The sequence below is a fragment of the Liolophura sinensis genome, chromosome 8, assembly GCF_032854445.1.
Source record: "Liolophura sinensis isolate JHLJ2023 chromosome 8, CUHK_Ljap_v2, whole genome shotgun sequence".
NCBI lineage: Eukaryota > Metazoa > Mollusca > Polyplacophora > Chitonida > Chitonidae > Liolophura > Liolophura sinensis.
In genome coordinates, this window is record NC_088302.1 from 20,826,202 (window position 1) to 20,841,287 (window position 15,086).

The 15,086-nt window shown below is 40.5% G+C and overlaps 1 protein-coding gene across 1 annotated transcript; it reads right to left on the reverse strand.

Annotated features, from left to right (window-relative positions):
* Positions 1-355: 355 nt before the first annotated feature.
* LOC135473297 (lim and transglutaminase domain protein ltd-1-like) lies at positions 356-14,242 on the reverse strand. The gene is made up of 8 exons (XM_064753144.1): positions 14,177-14,242; positions 13,335-13,448; positions 12,691-12,917; positions 7,178-8,369; positions 4,310-4,475; positions 3,625-3,908; positions 1,754-1,939; positions 356-502 (listed from the first exon to the last, which is right to left on the reverse strand). Exons 1-8 carry the CDS (start codon positions 14,240-14,242, stop codon positions 356-358), a joined length of 2,382 nt encoding a protein of 793 aa, XP_064609214.1.
* Positions 14,243-15,086: the final 844 nt, after the last annotated feature.

Here is a 15,086-nt window from a genome sequence, read left to right on the forward strand (position 1 = left end):
GATACAGTAGAGTAGGTACGTTTCAAATATTCTTCGCAAACCTTATATATACATGTAGAAAAAACAAATCGAAACGTAGAGCACTGATATATGCGGTTTTTTGAGCCTTTGAAAACAGTCGTCTTGTAGAATATGCTAAGAATAAAGCAATCATTTTTCGAACTCCAGCAACAGCTGAAAACTATTATGGGAGTCGAACCGCACTTTGTTAAGCGTCACTGAAGCACTAGGGATACTTCCGATCCAGGGACAGAAGAACCAGCTCCTGTAGTTTAAAACGGCAGTATCTAAGTTTGGTGGACTCTTTGTGCTGTGACAAAGAATTAGTGGTATTAGTGGGTGTCTTCCCGGAAACCTAGTGATATTCATCGGTGTCGCTTCGGTCTGTGGCGATGGAGTCTCGGTGTCTGCCAGTGTTACCGTAGTCAGTGTTCTGTTCCCACGAGTCATCGCCTTCCGACTCCCGTGTGTCCGCATCCACGCTCTCTAAAACGTTCTGACTCTGAAATTGGCATATTTTGTGTTGAATGTATTCATTTTTATAGTATATGCACTTGAATTTGTATTAAAATAAAGAGTTTTTCAATTTTACGAAGACGCTGAGGTCTTTGGGTACTGAGGAACTCGGAGTACACCACGGACCTTCAACAGACACTTGGCAATCCTCTAAGGGCTCGTTCTACGAAGCAGTCGCAAACTGCACCTGGCGCAATTTCCATGACAACATTCAGTGAAGAGATACGTCACCATCGTAAATGCGCTTGAGGCAGTGTAGAGACAGCTTTGTAGAGTGGGCACATGAGGTCTATGGGTATAGAGGAATGCGGTGTAAACCACGGACCTTCAGCAGACACTTGTCAATCCTCTAAGGGCTCGTTCTACGAAGCAGTCGCAAACTGCACCTGGCGCAATTTCCATGACAACATACAGTGAAGAGATACGTCACCATGGTAAATGCGCTTGAGGCAGTGTAGAGACAGCTTTGTAGAGCGGGCACATGAGGTCTATGGGTATAGAGGAATGCGGTGTAAACCACGGACCTTCAGCAGACACTTGTCAATCCTCTAAGGGCTCGTTCTACGAAGCAGTCGCAAACTGCACCTGGCGCAATTTCCATGACAACATACAGTGAAGAGATACGTCACCATGGTAAATGCTCTTGAGGCAGTGTTGCGACAGGTTTGTAGAAATCTGTTCTGTTTGAAAGCGTTACACTTAATCATTTCTCACTTCTCCTCACTACTCCCGGATTCATAGGCACAGAAAAACCTGAGTACACCCCCGCATTTCGCTAGGTATTTAAAATCTCAATCGAATTAGACAGAACTTGATTCCAGTCAGCACTTTCTTTGGTTAGTGCAGGCAAACGAGTCATGGATATGTTCCTACCAAGAAGCTTTGACTAGCCTCAGCAAATGGCTTTATTACGGTTACACATGTTAATTACTGCCACATTATAGGTTACAATACAATACACATATTAGAATTTTGCCTATTATGATGGGTAAAACAGAAAACATTTTGCCCTAGAGATTACCAAGGTTACAAAAAATAAATTCACTTCCGACAGCAACAGCAAAATATAGTGCTAGTGATTCTACATTGATTTTAGAGAAAACTGCTAGCTGCATGCAATGGTATGTAAGACGCAACGTGGAAGTTGTTGATATATAATTTCTGAGTTGAAATTGACAAATTTAGTACATAAATAGTTTCGAAAATCGTGCATTACGAATACATATTCACCACCTACCCACTGGTAGAAGGAGCCGGCCACGGCGCTGGTCTGGCGAGCCTCGTCGAGATTGTAGCTGTGGAGATAGTGCCTCGACAAGTCGGCCGTCTCCTCTGTCACGTTCACTGTGTCGAAGCCCTGGATGCGCCTCTTCAAGCTGTATCGGCCCGTCTTCCGCAAGAGAGCTTGGATATAAGGCCATTGCTGTGACAAACAAAATGCAAACATGTTCGTTTAGTTATTCGAATATTGTTTGAATTTCAAACTCAAAAATTTATCATTTATTTATTTAATTATTTGATTTGTGTTTTACCAGCATTATGATGGGAGGAAACCGGACACAGCGCGAGGGAAACCCACGACCACCCACAGGTTGCTGGAAGACCTTCCCACGTAGACCGAAGAGGAAGCCAGCTTATGCTGGATTTGAACTCACAGCGACCGCATTGGTGAGAGGCACCAGGCCTGAGTTGTTCAAAAGTGTATCAGAACCTCAACGCGGTATTAACTTCAGTCCAGACTAAGGTGCCATTATCTTTGTAATGGGATGTGACTGGTATTAAGATTTAAGACTGGATTAAATTTAACACACTTCTGAACAACTGGCCCCTGGATCATTGCGCCGCGCTAGTGTGCTGGTGTGTCACGGAGGCCCGTTAAGGATTTTAAGCCGTTCCCAGCATTCTTCAGGTTCGGATATATTCTAGTCAGTTGTTTCACTCAGACACTGAATAAACACTTCTGAATAAAAACTTCCAATTCTGAACACGTTACTGGGTAACACGTGTGGGCAACCAAGAGTGACTTCATCGCATATCCCATCAAAATGCGAAATATCGATATTTGGAAGCTTTATCAGACTTGCTATATTCACCAAGATAAAATTTTAAATTACACCATTTAGAAAGGTCGTCCATTACCTTTTTAACCATTTTGTTGGCAATATCACCGAAAGATAATAACTTACATGAAACTCAGGAGTTTTCATCGAGATCGTTTTAACCTGTCCTTAACCAAACGGAACAACCCTTGTAATCTATGGCACAGCAGAGCATTTTAGCTCACTAAGTGATGATGAAGCACAAAAAATTATTATCAAATCAGGGCCTTTGTGACCGAGTTGCTAGCGTTCTAATGCAGCACAATAACCCAGGTGCCTCTCGCCAATAAGGTAAGGTGGGTTCAAGTCCGTCATAAAGTTCCTTGCGGCGCAAAACACCAATGAAATAAATAAATAAATAAATAAAATATATATGCTCGATTATTGCATTAGTTATAATACTTGCGTCTCTGTAGGCCAGACAATATGCTTAAAAACAAAGGTTTGGCTTTTACAATAAAATACCTGAGATACACTGTATATACATGAACAGCTGAGCAGGATAAGCCTCCCAACATAGGGCTTGTTCAAACCTTACATTCTAAAATCAAAATTTGATTTAAGAATTGCTAGATTGTTCATTTTTAAATAAACTATTTGTAGAAACAAATCTATTTTCACTAAAGAATTTCAGAATAAAACGTACTGGTTTCTGGGCTAATTGCCAACTTACCTCTTCGGGAGATGTTACTTACAGTTTGGAACCTTGTCAAACCCTATATTTTCTCGCTTAACGATTATGGTGTGTTAGAAATGAAAGTTTACTGCGCAAATATAGGACCGTAGAGGGTTTGAACGTCCTACGCTTTGCGATCTTGTTCGAACAATTGTAATTGCTTATAAGGACCTTAATTAGTTAATGACTTGCTGTTGAGTTAACGTCTTGCGCGTGATCGGATATGCGTGCAAACCCTCAAGTTGTCGTTATGGCATCTATGGTGAGTCTAACAACGCTATACGCCCACGTGCGTGTCCGTTGCTGTCCCATGGCAGAGAATTCTACACTTACCTCAATGTGGTGGTGTTTCTCGCCCAGCAGCAAAAACGTGCTTTTCAGGACGTTATGGACCAGTGGCCTCGGAGTATTGTATCGAGCCATCTCGGAGATAGCCCTTTGGTTAAGAGCGAGGATGGGGTGCCGGAATCTGTCCAGACGTCTGAGATGCTCCAGTAAGGCTTCCGCCCCCACCAGCGGTTCTGGGTCAAGCTCGCTCTCGTACTTGGAATTCCGAGCATTCTGAACAGCTACATCAAGTACGTTCACATGACGGCGCTTAATACCATCCTCCAGATCTACGAATCAAAATAGAAAGATAAAAAAAATAAGACTTTTTTCTCCTTTTTATTCATTATTCATTTAAGACACCCTGACAAATCTATCTAGAGCGGACATCAGTAAATTTCCATGATGCTATTAGCGTTATTTGGATATTGCGCTTTCTGGATATGCCACAAACAAGGTCACTGGCCGCGAGGTCGCTGTTTCGTAACCCGATTTATTAGTACTTCCGCGGTTACTGAACCAAATTCAGTGGGGTGGGGGGAGGGGTGAATATATGTGACGGTATTTACACCTGTGACATTTTAATCATTACACGATTGCTCAAGTATTGTGGCCAGATTTGACTGAAAGCCTGCATGGAACAAATTATCCAAACGCAATGCTCCCAAAAATGGAACTCAAGAAGACACACCTTTCTTAAGTTTCAGGAATTCTCGCCTTTCTTTGGCGCGCGTCAAGTCGCCTCTGTCCTCTAGTCTATGCTTTTCGAACAACACAATAGCTCTGTCCAGCTCATAGAAATCGTTCCCATCAGATGCCTCCACCATGTTCTTTCTAAACTGTCGGTAGTATCCATTCTGTAATGTAACAACATACTCTAGTGCAAGTTTGAAAATAATACCGAGTGCGATAAACAAAATGTGACAAGAAAGCAAAGCATTTCAAGAAATCTAGATGCCTTGTGAAATGCAAATACCGTAAAGCAATAATGACAACACTTTGCATTCGTCCCAAATTCCATTTTAACTCTTTCAAACATAAATATGCTGTCAGAAATCCTCAGGAAGGTGAACTATCAAACTGTTTCCATTTATATGATGACTGATCACATGCTTTACCCAAACACGTTTTCAGCTATTCGACTGTGACAGCCCTAGATACAAACATGCGATCATTGGCCAGTAGCAGATACAAACATGCTATCATTGGTCATTGCTGGATACAAACATACGATCATTTCCCAGTACTAGATACAAACATGCGATCATTGGCCAGTACTAGATACAAACATGCGATCATTGGCCAGTACTAGATACAAACATGCGATCATTGGCCAGTACTAGACACAAACATGCGATCATTGGTCAGTACTAGATACAAACATGCGATCATTGGTCCGTACTAGATACAAATATGCGATCATTGGCCAGCCCTAGATACAAACATGCGATCATTGGCCAGCCCTAGATACAAACATGCGATCATTGGTCATTGCTGGATACAAAAATACGATCATTTCCCAGTACTAGATACAAACATGCGATCATTGGCCAGTACTAGATACAAACATGCGATCATTGGCCAGTACTAGATACAAACATGCGATCATTGGTCAGTGCTAGAGACAAACATGCGATCTTTGGTCATCGCTGGATACAAACGTGCTATCATTGGCCAGTACTAGATACAAACATGCCATCATTGGTCAGTACTAGATACAAACATGCGATCATTGGCCAGTACTAGATACAAACATGCGATCATTGGCCAGTACTAGACACAAACATGCGATCATTGGTCAGTACTAGATACAAACATGCGATCATTGGTCCGTACTAGATACAAATATGCGATCATTGGCCAGCCCTAGATACAAACATGCGATCATTGGCCAGTAGCAGATACAAACATGCGATCATTGGTCATTGCTGGATACAAACATACGATCATTTCCCAGTACTAGATACAAACATGCGATCATTGGCCAGTACTAGATACAAACATGCGATCATTGGCCAGTACTAGATACAAACATGCGATCATTGGCAAGTACTAGATACAAACATGCGATCATTGATCAGTGCTAGAGACAAACATGCGATCTTTGGTCATCGCTGGATACAAACGTGCTATCATTGGCCAGTACTAGATACAAACATGCGATCATTGGCCAGTACTAGATACAAACATACGATCATTGGCCAGTACCAGATACAAACATGCGATCCTTGGTCATTGCTGGATACAAACGTGCGATCATTTCCCAGTACTAGATACAAACATGCGATCATTGGCCAGTACTAGATACAAACATGCGATCATTGGCCAGTACTAGATACAAACATGCGATCATTGGTCAGTACTAGATACAAACATGCGATCATTGATCAGTGCTAGAGACAAACATGCGATCTTTGGTCATCGCTGGATACAAACGTGCTATCATTGGCCAGTACTAGATACAAACATGCGATCATTGGCCAGTACTAGATACAAACATGCGATCATTGGCCAGTACCAGATACAAACATGCGATCCTTGGTCATTGCTGGATACAAACGTGCGATCATTTCCCAGTACTAGATACAAACATGCGATCATTGGCCAGTACTAGATACAAACACGCCATCATTGGTCAGTGCTGGATACAAACATACGATCATTTCCCAGTACTAGATACAAACATGCGATCATTGGCCAGTACCAGATACAAACATGCGATCTTTGGTCAATGCTGGATTCAAATATGCGACTATTGGCCAGTACTAGATACAAACATGCGATCATTGGTCATTGCTGGATACAAACATGCGATCATTGGCCAGTACTAGACACAAACATGCGACCATTGGCCAGTAGCAGATACAAACATGCGATCTTTGGTCAGTGCTGGATTCAAATATGAGACTATTGGCCAGTACTAGATACAAACATCCGATCATTTCCCAGTACTAGATACTAACATGCGATCATTGGCCAGTACTAGATACAAACATGCGATCTTTGGTCAGTGCTGGATTCAAATATGCGATCATTGGCCAGTACCAGATACAAACATGCGATCATTGGCCAGTACTAGATACAAACATGTGATTACTGGTCAGTGCTAGATGAGGACATATGATCATTGGACAAGGACTTTAACGTTTTGATCGAAGAAGCCCAACGACGGTACCAAAATCTGCCTTATAGTGTACCAGCGTTTAATTATTGACTCAGGAGTTAATCTTTAAACTCACTGGACCAGGTGTTGCTGACTGACTGACTGACTGATTAAAGATAATCATTTTAAATCCTGTTAAGGTTTACTTTGTTCATTTGCTTGAATCATTATTCGTTTACATAACGGCGGTCAGGTGTATGGGAGGAGGAAGCTGGGCTCACTGTATAGACTCGATCTTGCTACAGATATACAAGTTGTTTCGAATCGGGTTTTTTTTTTTGATCTTGTTTTATGCAGACTAGATGGAGAAGGGCGTGTTCCTACAGTCTTTTAGTCTTTTAGGAGGATATCAAGAATTTATTATATTAATTGTAGTAAATCATTTTTCTACCGCACCTCTTTCCCGTAACTTGGCGACGTTCGGGTCTTCTCCGTTTCTGTTTCTTTATCCACCTTCTTTTTTCCTTTCTTTCCCGTTTCTTTAGGAGACTGAATGAGATAATTAATCACGTTGTAGAACAGGTCGTGACTGGATGGATCCGGTTTACACCTCATTTTCAGTCCGAATTCCCCGCCCTCTTCAGGTAGTTTGTCTACCTTGATGGTCGCTTCTGTGTCCGTGACGGTCGTACTGATGTACTTTTGCAGGCGACTTTTCCTCATCGAGTTATGAAGCAGCTCCGCTTGAAGCTCCACCGGTCGACTCAAACGGAACTTGATGATGATCACTTCTCGTCGATTCAGCTTGATGAGTCCGTTGTCATGGGTGATGGCCTGAATACCCAGAGCTTCCGCCTCTACCCCAGGACCCCATCCTATATCCGGGCAATCCGGGAGCGGCTGGCAGTCCTCCTTTGGCTCGGAACAATCGATCCGGAAGTCACATAACCAGCGTAAAGCATTCGTGTTCGTGGAAATATCATTGCCATAGATGCTAATCTTGAACACACCGGCTGCCGGAAAACGAATTCCAAAAGCAATTTCGTCGCTCTTCTGATTCATGAAAACGTATCTGTCCAATTGCACATTGCCGTGTGTCGTTTCAGTGCTATCCTCGTCTTTGTGAAATAAATCGTAAGTCACTTTAATTTTGCCTTTCAGCTTCTCAGGCAGTTGCAGTGGTATGTCTATCTCGCCCTTCTGGGAGTCCAGCTTGCATTTCATGCCTGGATCTAGCCTAAATTTTAGTTCGTGGAACGCTTGGCGGCAAAACGGCACATCCAAAAAGTCTTGTAGGTCTCTTTCCTTTTCCAGTAGCTGCCATTCCTTCTCATCCGGAAAACAGTGAATGAAAAACTCTTCGGGGTCGGTGAGGAACCAGTAATCATTCACCTGAAAATTCAACTGACCTTCTGAAGCCTCTTGCTTTTGGTTAATCTTAACCCCACCGGCCTCGACCAGGGTCCAGTTTCCGCTGCTGTGACCTGATAGCGAGCGAAATGCCCACAGTGGATGGATCAAGCGCCAGTCTCCGTCTACGTACACGGCATTCCATCGGTTCTTCAGATGTTCCAATTCACTGTCACCGACCTCATATGACGCACTTTTGGCAATCCCGGGTAATATAACACAAGGCAAGCCAGCTTTCCTGTAATAACGAATATAATTAAAAGCATAAGAATTATGAGAAAAGGTTAAATTTGTATTGCCGATTCATACATGACCATTTATACATTTTTTCCTTTCTTTCCAAAATTTAGTAAGGAATGAGGCAAACTTTTGATTGTGAAATAAGCATTTTTAACTATTGCTATTGATATTATTGTTATTACTTGATTGGAACCTTTTGCGAAACAAAATTTACGAAATTTGATTATAAATTTCTAACCGATTTGGTTGGAGTCGATTTAGAAAAGGCCAATCACAAGTGTGATGGGTTAACTCTTTTGTATTTTCTAATCCCTTGGATCTAAAATTAGCAACAACTACACTGGAAAACACAACAAAGTGTTCGTGGTATGCCGATATTAAACGCAAGTTATTCATCATCCCCAAACCACTCTTTACACTGCATCAGCAAGCTGCACGTCTTCTTGACAACGTGAATGATTCTCTCACAGCTGCATGGAAAACAGTTTATTATATGCCAATACTGGACTCCAATTCATGTTTAAGACTGATAAGCTTTGTTTGTACCGGATCAGCATGTCGATCTTCCTGTGATGAAAATGGGTGTTTTTATTGCATGCATGGTAATAATTCTGGCTGAACGACAGTCATACTGTTCGAGATATTTTCATTTAAGCAGCACTATAGCACGCGCATGCTCGAACTGTTTAAGTCAGGTTATAATTGCAATATATTTAATTAGGATTTATTGATTGCTGTAAATCATTGGTCGTTATGATATGTACCTTGTCGAGATGGTATCAAGCAACTATTATTGCGGATCGCTTGGTATGATTTTCTTGGTGGCTGTATACGAAGGGCGACATAACGGTAGTAGTTGTATAGAAAACGTCGTCCGAATGGTTTCTCAGTAGCTTCGGGTTTTTAGTTTGGAGATGTATTAATTACAACGTGTCACCACACATAGCTTGACGACATTCTGGCATGACATAGGACTATGGCTCGAAATGACTTTATATGTTAGCTCCAGTGCAGGTTCTACTTTGACAACATTCCTGATAATATGATGCAGCCGTACAGCGTAGAGAGAAAACCATGAGCAGCGATGGGGGCCTCCGTGGCTCAGTTGGCGCAGCATAATGACACAGGAGTCTCTCACCAAGGCGGTCGCTGTGAGTTCAAGCCCAGCTCATGCTGGTTTCCTCTCTGGCTGTATGTAGGAAGGTCTGTCAGCAACCTGCGGGTTGTCGTGGGTTTCCCCTAGGCTCTGTCCGCTTTCCCCCCACCATAATGCCGGCCGCCGTCGTATAAGTGAAATATTCTTGAGTACGGCATAAAACACCAATCAAATAAATAAATAAATAAATAAATTGAGCAGCGATGACAATGTGATAGCTGACAAATGATCACACCGGTGTGATACGGAGTCTTGTCAATTTACCTCAGTTAGGGATTTTTATTCTAACTGTTCATGTAAAAGCATAAATAGTAGCAAATTACACGCTCCCTAGCACCATGTCTTAAGCAGAATTGGGTACAACAAAATGCGATGATGTTAATTGCAATTTATTAGACATCACTGGTCTAGAATTACGCAAACGACTGAGCCTACACATGTGTCAACAATTCAATTATTCAAGCCATCAAAGTGGTTTACAGTATCATCATCACAAAAGGAAGACATTTTGCAACTCTTGCGGATAATGAAAATATGCATGTACAAGCATCATAGTAATGGTTTGATGTCACCTCTCAGCGGGATGGAATTCATACAGAAGACTACAACAAGGAGAGTAAAACTACATCTGTTAACGACGAAGGTTTGTTAATTGGCAAATGCTCGCACATAATCCGTCCGGTCTCTTGTAAGTTTAGTTCAGTTTTATTTCAACTGTTCATTCAAATGTTCAAAAGCAGCAACTTAAAATCTTTAAAAATAGCTACTAATACGCTCGCTAGCAAAAAAAAACTGCAGTGATATTAATTGCAATTTATTAGATGTCATCCACCCAGAATAAATCAAGTTGTGTTTTTATCACATTTGATGAATATTTACGTGTAAACAATACCAACGGGTTTGATGCCTTTATGGACATATGCAATCAAAGGGCGACTAAGATACCTAAATTTGTATTCGATCATGACATTATCCGCGGGCTACGAGTTAGAAATTTTAATAGCGTGCAATGCCTAGAATAACGAATGTCTTTCTTGCACCATTAAAAAAATGAGAGTTTCTCTCTTACATATTATCGACTTTATTTACTATCTATATATTATTTCTTACATATTCCTTTTGGGAATTGGTGATTAGGTTGTTTTGGAAATGGGTTGTACAATTATCGACTTCGTTTAAGGGGGGTATACCAATGTCAGTCTTCTAATAAATTGCTTTTAACATTACAGTATTTTTTACCTAATTTTTCTTCAGCTATGATACCAGGGAACCTATAAGTTGCTTCTGTCAAGCGATTGCTTGAACGATTAAAATAAAATACTAACAAGAAGTTAAATGAAAAGAAGCCGCGGATCTCACCGGTTAAATGTGACCATTTGGCAACCCCCTCAGTGTCGTCGGTGCTCTAGTTTTACTCTCCGTGGTCATGTCTTTTGTATCCTGCTGTAAAAGCACATTCCATTCAAGCACATATTTGTCAAAGTTTTGCTTACGTCGTCGGACACGCCTCACGTGAGACGGTCTCGAACTCTTCTTAAGAATCTCCCTATAACTTTGACGGAAAGTCGACCCACTTTACTGTCAGTCACTGTACACCTGAGGTCATGCTGGTTTAAAACACTTACCAAAGACTCTAAGATGGAATAAGAATATTCTTCTTTTCGTGGGGGCTTGGTGCCAATGGGCGGTTGGTCGAAGGGCCTTCCTACGCTGCCTTACGTTATAGTTCAAGGACATTTGTCTTCCATCAATATAGCGTGCAAGTCTGCGCGTTTCACGCGGAAAAGGCTGTCAATAACTTGTTGAAGGTCAGTGGTTTACCCCGCGCATTCCGGTTTTCTCTACTCATAAAACAGACCCCCATGTGAAAAAGTCTTGATCATGGACTTAAACAACGATAATCAATCAGACAAAATCAATCAGTCTACGATATGGTGTCATGCCAGGACGAGCTGGCTCATTTATGCTCTAGTCTTTTTTAAGAATATTCGGATTCAGCAATAGAATAAAACTAGTGCATTTATATATAGTCGGTAAATCTCGTGAGCCTAGATATCGCTGTATATAACAAACCACTAAACAGTGTGCCTTTAAAGACAGCATAAAGTCAGTCTAACCGTCCATGTTACAGACAAAGATTTAACAGCCTAATAAAAATGTATTTAGTCCAGTGAGTCTAAACGTACGTCGCTTGACCCCAAGAATTCAATGGTGTGTCTACGCAGTTCAAGTGAAGTGGAATATTAGTTCAGACTGACATATATACACAGCTGTATGCTGAGAGCCAGCACAAGGCTACGCCAGTGAAAGGGTTTTGTGCTCTGACTATCAAAGACTTAATAACATTAGTGGTCTAACGCACATCTATTCAGTCCAAAGCTGTTCAAGGCAATGATCTGAGTGAGTGGTTTTGATTTAGAGACATTTCTTTTAGAGCCGTGATAAGAATCGTGGTTCAAATCTGATTTCCAGATTTTCAGAAAAACATAATAGACTGAACAATACGAAAACTGAACTTTGAGAAAACACTGATGATGAATCTAAGGTAACGGATTAAAGCGCTGCAATTGTACAAGTGGTTCTGAATTCATGTCGTTTAATTAGGAAAGTTAATGATTCATCTCAAGTTGCAATAAATTAGATATGTTCTATTTACAGAACATATTAACCTATAGCATTCACTTTCAAATTCCAAAATTTAGGAAGAAACAAATTACTAAAATACATATGTATCATATATGCCAAAGCTGACTTATAGCAATCTATTTAAAATTAATATATAATAGGATAACTTACTGATATAACCTCAGTTATTTCGGTAGATAGCTGAAAACAGCTTTTTTGGCTTTTTTTTCTGACAATTCTTGGTAACTCTACAAATCTACGGTTAATCTGGAATTCTTAGGGGGCCATGGAATGCACCATGCTAGAGCAACCGGAAACATGGTAATAAGACACCTCACCGTCCTTGTTACGTTAGTGGAAATTCTAGCAGTAACTATAGTCTGATTGCAACATCACAGAAGTACTAAGCTTTTCAGACTTTATGTGGGATACTTTACCTACATAATTTAGCTATAGATTTACCTCGGTCCAGTGTAGACTTTTAATTTAATAATTCATTTTTGCAAGCGGTATCGTCTTTCATATGTTTTTGGCTTACCGACAAAGAAGGGCGAAAAGTGAGCCGTAGCTGCCTTTTCTCTCCTGGATCAGTTTCATGTAGGCCCGGGGGGTGTCGGGTTTCTTCACCGCACCCAGGTTCTTCGCTTCGATCTTCTGAGACCCGGTCCACACAAATATTGCACGCAGTTTTTCTAAGTCTGTCTTGGAGCCCGCCGTCAGGTACTTGATCAGACTGTCATAACTGTCCAGTAACTTTGCAGGAGCCTTCGTAAAAATAAGTGATAAAAGTATCAGCCTCATATAATCGTGAAACAAAACATGTAAAAATATCCTGAATAAGTTTTCGAATAAGGCCTAAGTTTCTGATTTCACCACGAACTAAAATGTGATGAAATTAGAGTTTGGCTCGACTTTTGGGCTTATATAAACTTACTTATGTCATGACCAGTTGGCCTCTAAGGGGGATATCTGATACTATTTATGAATATTTACTAGAATAAGACCTTACCGACGAAAACCACCGTTATCAAAAATATGTAATTATAAGTTTTTACTTATGGTCTCAAAACGCTTTCCTTACATCACTCAAGACCGATACATCTAAGTGATTAGTTTACCGACATAGTAATTAAGTTACGTTTTTCTGATTTGGTAATATGAAACCCCTGACCAAATACTTACCTTTATTGCCTTTTCTTCAATTTTCCGGAAATCTTCTGGGTCATAAATTTCCCGTTTTGATTTACTAGGAGGCGCAGGAGGCGGGTATCCATCTTGCTTGAACGGAACATTTGACTGTAAAACAACAGTACGGAAATAAGTAATAAAAGGCGTAATAATAATAACAATATGTATTGCCCTGTCAACTATCAGGGAAATAACTACTTTCAGAGGCATTTAGGAATTGGGATGGTATAGATTGACAGAGGAATAACTTATGGATAACAACTCCTGGATTTATTGTGTTGGTGACGTTTCGATGTGGGTTCTTACATCGTTATCAAACCATATGAACATACAGAGATACAAGACAACATATATACAGTAAGAAAGTGAGTGGTGACAAAACAGGCAACCTACCAAGTGCCTACAATGACCTAATCAGATTAGACAGTGACCGACTTAAACCCTGAAGCCAGTATCTATGTTACATTGTTGCCTGTTTTGACACCACTCCCTCTCTTGCTGTATATATGTTGTCTTGTATCTCTGTATGTTCATATGGTTTGATAACGATGTAAGAACCCACATCAAAACGTCACCAACACAATAAATCCAGGAGTTGTTATCCATAAGTAATGCCTCTGTCAATCTATCAGGGAAATACATCAGGATCTGGTATGACTGGAAACACAAGAACTATTACAGACACAGTGTGCATATTTATTATTTGATCATTAAAACGTGAAAAACCAGTAGTGTGAACTGATTATTGTACAGAAGTTATAACCAAAGCGTTGTTATGATGTTTTCGTTTGCTTACAGTTCCATTACTTGAAATTTTACATCGCTTTCACTAGTACTCGTTCATCTAACGACAGTGTCTTTTTGTAATACACCGGTTCCCATGCTGACATACACGTATTCATAGTGCTGCCTCATGGAACACAATGTTAAAGTCACCAGACAAGACACCAAACAGATTAGTACTTGACGTATGTCCTTAAATGATGACCACCAAGCCAGGCAAATATACAGATCGCTAATTATAAATTAACGTTATGATTTGGCTCGGCTGTTACCAAGAAAATATTTAGGCTATGTTTATACCGCTGATTGTTTCAATAATTTCCCGGTTGCTTATAAAATACTTACGTCCTCGATTTCGATGCCTTGGTCCCCTGCATTCTTCTTCCGTTTTGTTTGCTTGGGGGACTGCTTTGACGATGCACACCCCATGTCCTATCTTAACCTGCAATAAACAAAATCACAACGATTCGTTTGTGAATTTAATTTGAAGGGAAAAAAACACATACATGACTGGTGTTTTACACTGCAGTAACCACTGCCGGTTAATTCAGTGGAATGATGATAACAGTATAGCCAGGAAGAAACACAACAGAAAACGGAGAAAACCCCACAGTATAGCTCCGTCACGTGGTGTACTCCCTTTGCACTTGTCTAGCAGTATTTATTACTTGTATAACGGTGAAATACCAGAATTTCCTCTACCGATAAAAGTGCTATTTCAGATAACCCTTTTATTTCGACCTCTGACGAGTAAAATATTTATAGTATTTATCCTTCACTGTGTAGTGTGCCCTATTTATACCGCAATTTCTACATGTCAGTCAAATTGCATAGATCTGTCAGCAGAGCTTTTTCGTCACGCAAACCATGCAGCAATCGTGAAGAATGATGACGTACCGTATATATATATATATATATATATATATATATATATATATATATATATATATATATATATATATA